We start from the raw sequence: 3,836 nt of genomic DNA on the forward strand, positions 1-3,836 counted from the left end.
CATTTCACAATAATAAATTTAAAACACGTTGTCTCTTAATAATACATCATTATAAAAATGATGAATATGAAGTGTAAGAATTAAATTGGCAATAGAGAAATTGTTGACGCGTCATCACTTGGAACATAATACAACATGCAGATTAATGCGGCAATGTAAAATCACATGGGATTCTGTTTACGTAATTTGTTGGAAATTGCCCTTTTCGGCCTCCGCACTCACCATATAACCAATCCTGCGATATCCTCGATAAAACTGTTATCTTTTCTCCTTCCTATGACATAAACATAGGAAATTAAATTCAGATCAACTTCAACAAGAAATAGTATAATTATAGTTATAACTTACACTGAATGTTAAATCGTCTGTTGTTTCACCCTCAAATGGATAAATAGCAGTAACCGTGTTGTCTGGAACACCGGGCAATGGTACTTTTATATCAATAAAATTGGCAGGCAGTATTCCTTGCAAAGTTCCTATTCTGCCCTCCAGCCAGTCATCGTTAACTTTCCTTATCAGGTGTATAACATCTCCCTCTTTAAAAGGTAAATCACCCTTTTGTGTCAACGGAAAATCGTACAATGCTATACCATATGGTTGTCCGATACCAGCCTAGAAACAGAAAACCGCAAAATTATTATTTTTTATACGGACTCGTGAGAACAGAACTATGATATCTTACCGAGAAATCGTTATTCATCTCTGTTAAATATTCTGGAGGTGGTGCAGGTGGTGGTATCGTAGGCATCGGTGGTGAAGGACTATTTTTGGAATCATCCGGCCATGTATTAGTTAAATCTAATGTCGTTGGTTTAACGAGAGGCACTGTTTTATTTGAACGTGTAAAGTCAGTTTCGAGATAATTAATTTTTTGTTCAATTTTCTTCTGTAAAATCTTTGGCGCTGGAGGTTTGGGTGGTTTTGCACGAATAATGGTCGGCATCGACTGAGCAGTTTTTAAAGGTGCCTGATTAGAAAGTACTTGATTATTAGTATGTTTGTTCGTGTTAAAAGCAAAAAAACATGCATCTCCCATGCGATTCACAGACTGCACTGTATTATGATTAGTTACTTCTATCGGCCCGAATGGGTCAGAATTAATCTGCCAGGGATCGTTTTGTGGCACTCTTCTAGTGGACATTCCAAAAAAGTCGAAATCATCTTCAAAGGCACTCTCTGTCTGAGATGTGTTTCCACTGCTAGTGAATGCAGATGGATTCGAGTTACCATCGCTGCCGAAACTATCGATGCTAACACCATCACTACTCGATCTAGTTGTAAATGTTGGAGATCCAGGTGGACTAAGATCTATCAGACACACAGATCCATTTATATTTTCTGGCTGTATTCTTCCATTATGTATCTGGCTATTTAATTGTGGTACATTTGAATGCTCGTATCTCTTTTTCCCAAAGAAGTTACTCAAAAGTTCTGTCGGCCTTACCTATTTGAATTTGACATAAATTATATTACAAAAACCTGTTGAATTACGATATTAATGCACGTTAACCTTTACGTACTGGCTTTCTCAATTTATCCTTTTGCGTATGAGAGTGACTGAACTTTGGCGGTGGTGGCCTGGGTGGTGGTTTCTTTTTTTGAACAGGTTGTTGTGTGAATGCAGATGGAAAAACATCGTTTCTATGACGAAATGTAATAATCAAATCTCATATAGAGAAAAATCATTTCCATATCACATTCTTGAAGAAATCTATTATGTATATTTAACTTACGGGCTGCTCCAAAGAACATTTCTTTGGGCTGTTGAGTTTACAGGTGCACGAGGAGCAGAACGTGTAGGAATTCGCATTTCTGAAAGTAAACGGCAAATTTCAAAAGGAGTTCCGTTGAGATACGGTATCACGGCGTGCAATGCACAGCCAGGCACTCATTGTATAGATTATTCTTTTCTATTTGTTCACACCACATAAACGAGTGTAGATGCGTAGGTATATACACACAAAAGGAAATCTACGGAAAACAATAACTGTATTCAACAGCAGTAAAACTTCTGCGTCGCGATTATACGCCCACTACCAAATGTCAGATTATCGTTTGACGCAATGCGAATTTAAACGAAGCACGATAACGATTACGAACCTAATAATTCGTGATATATATTAGCGATTTGACGTAAGAACGAAAAATGTCACGCACTAATTGAACTTAATAGTACTGACGAACACGTGTACAATAGGATAATAATATGTATTCCGTTGCACAGACTCTTGATTTACCCAAAGCACACAGATTGGCTAATTTTCTTTCAACGATGGTCACCGCATTGACAGGCTTGCACACACAACTCACCTGTTCTTACGTTTGCAGCCATTTTTCATTCGACTCGACACAATTACAACTATATGTTATTTATTACGACGAGATAGTGCGTTTAAAATAAATTGATGAAGCAACAATTAATTTACGTAGCATGATCGACAAGTATCGGCGGAAGTCGCATTCGAAGATCAAGGACCAATGAAAAAAAAATTTCGCCTGTTTCTCAACGTTCCATTTCGTCACATTTCACTTGTCAACGAAAAGGAGTTACGTTGCATAAGTGTACAATATTTGATGTTTACAATTGCAAAGATTACAGCATGTACATACATACATTGTTGATCTTGCCAACTGGACTTCTGCTTCCTGAGACAACGTGAAAGACATATATATGTATATACATATATTTCCATTTCCATCTATACGTGTACACGAGATTTTAAATTTAAATAATCATGCTATTTAAAAGGACAGAGAATAGGCCCCGTAGTGGCATGATGAAATAAAATAGCAATATTGCTGACAAAATTAAGCAAACATATGGGCGGGCATATAAATAATAAGGCTTTAGATTTAAGCTTGTTTATAGGACCGATTTCTGTGAATTTTTCAACAGATGCTGCCATTTACGATTTACGATATTCGTTATTGATCACAGAGAAGGGTGTTCTAATATTACCAGATTGCCAATGACACTACGGGTACAACAGAAATTGACCTGATGGTGACACCTAACAGTAAAATGGTGAAACTCATTGCGAAACGAACCCAGTACCTGCCCAATGGCTTTGGTGGCTGGGTTCCAGCGGTTCCGGGTTCGTATTGGCTCGTTCGTATTTTAAAGGTTCCGGAAGTCCCAGAGTCCCAGGTTCGATTTCTGCCTTTCTGCCATCCGGCCTGACAAACCTACAAAATACATTTTAATTGTTTGTTCCAAATTGCGCTATCCTGGTGATTCCCACCCCGATTTTAATTCAAATAAACGGAGTAGAATTTGTAAAACAATTGCCTTACAATTTCAGAGCTATGTATTAAATGTGGGAATACGATAGTGTTCCCTCGACTTTCAACTTTAATTTAAGGCGTACTTCTACATACTTACAATAGGCATATTAAAGTTTTGCTTATTAAATTGTTAATAATAACCGAGGAAAATTGACACGATGAACTACATATCAAAATCTGATATTTAAGTATGTATACCTAATAGATAACAAATTGAAATTAGCATTTCATATTTTTGCAGTTGTTGAATTTGTAATTATGTACATATATTACACTACTTGACGTATGTATTTCTAAATAATTGCATAATAGAAAATATATGTATCTAATTAACATTTATAATTGCAACTCTGTTTATTAGATTTTTGTCATTTTGCTAGAATTACGTCTTACAGATGTAAATCGAAGAATTTTTTTCATCGTAGATAATAAATTAGGCTCTCGCACTTTTCTATATATTCAGAACTTATACACCAAGCGTTTCTACTTGAAATGTGCATTGTACAAAATTGTATCAGGTAAAAAAATTTAAATGAAATATACACGATTCA

General features: G+C 36.0%; 1 protein-coding gene across 6 annotated transcripts; it reads right to left on the reverse strand.

The window, feature by feature from the left end:
- Nucleotides 1–98: 98 nt before the first annotated feature.
- On the reverse strand, nt 99–2,696 carry l(3)05822 (SH3 domain-containing lethal (3) 05822). Of its 6 annotated transcripts, XM_018033824.2 has the most exons (7): nt 2,311–2,604; nt 1,734–1,812; nt 1,521–1,641; nt 1,073–1,444; nt 683–967; nt 349–612; nt 99–274 (listed from the first exon to the last, which is right to left on the reverse strand). In XM_018033824.2, exons 1-7 carry the CDS (start codon nt 2,330–2,332, stop codon nt 143–145), a joined length of 1,275 nt encoding a protein of 424 aa, XP_017889313.1. In that variant the 5' UTR covers nt 2,333–2,604; the 3' UTR covers nt 99–142. The 6 variants fall into 6 exon arrangements, with proteins under 6 accessions (XP_017889313.1, XP_017889284.1, XP_017889293.1 ...); XM_018033795.2 differs by lacking the exon at nt 2,311–2,604 and adding an exon at nt 2,615–2,696 and having other exon boundaries at nt 683–1,444; XM_018033804.2 differs by lacking the exon at nt 2,311–2,604 and adding an exon at nt 2,611–2,696 and having other exon boundaries at nt 683–1,444.
- Between the last annotated feature and the right edge of the window lie 1,140 nt (nt 2,697–3,836).

The sequence above is a fragment of the Ceratina calcarata genome, unplaced genomic scaffold (assembly GCF_001652005.2).
Source record: "Ceratina calcarata isolate Rehan_Ccalc_2016 unplaced genomic scaffold, ASM165200v1 scaffold143, whole genome shotgun sequence".
NCBI lineage: Eukaryota > Metazoa > Arthropoda > Insecta > Hymenoptera > Apidae > Ceratina > Ceratina calcarata.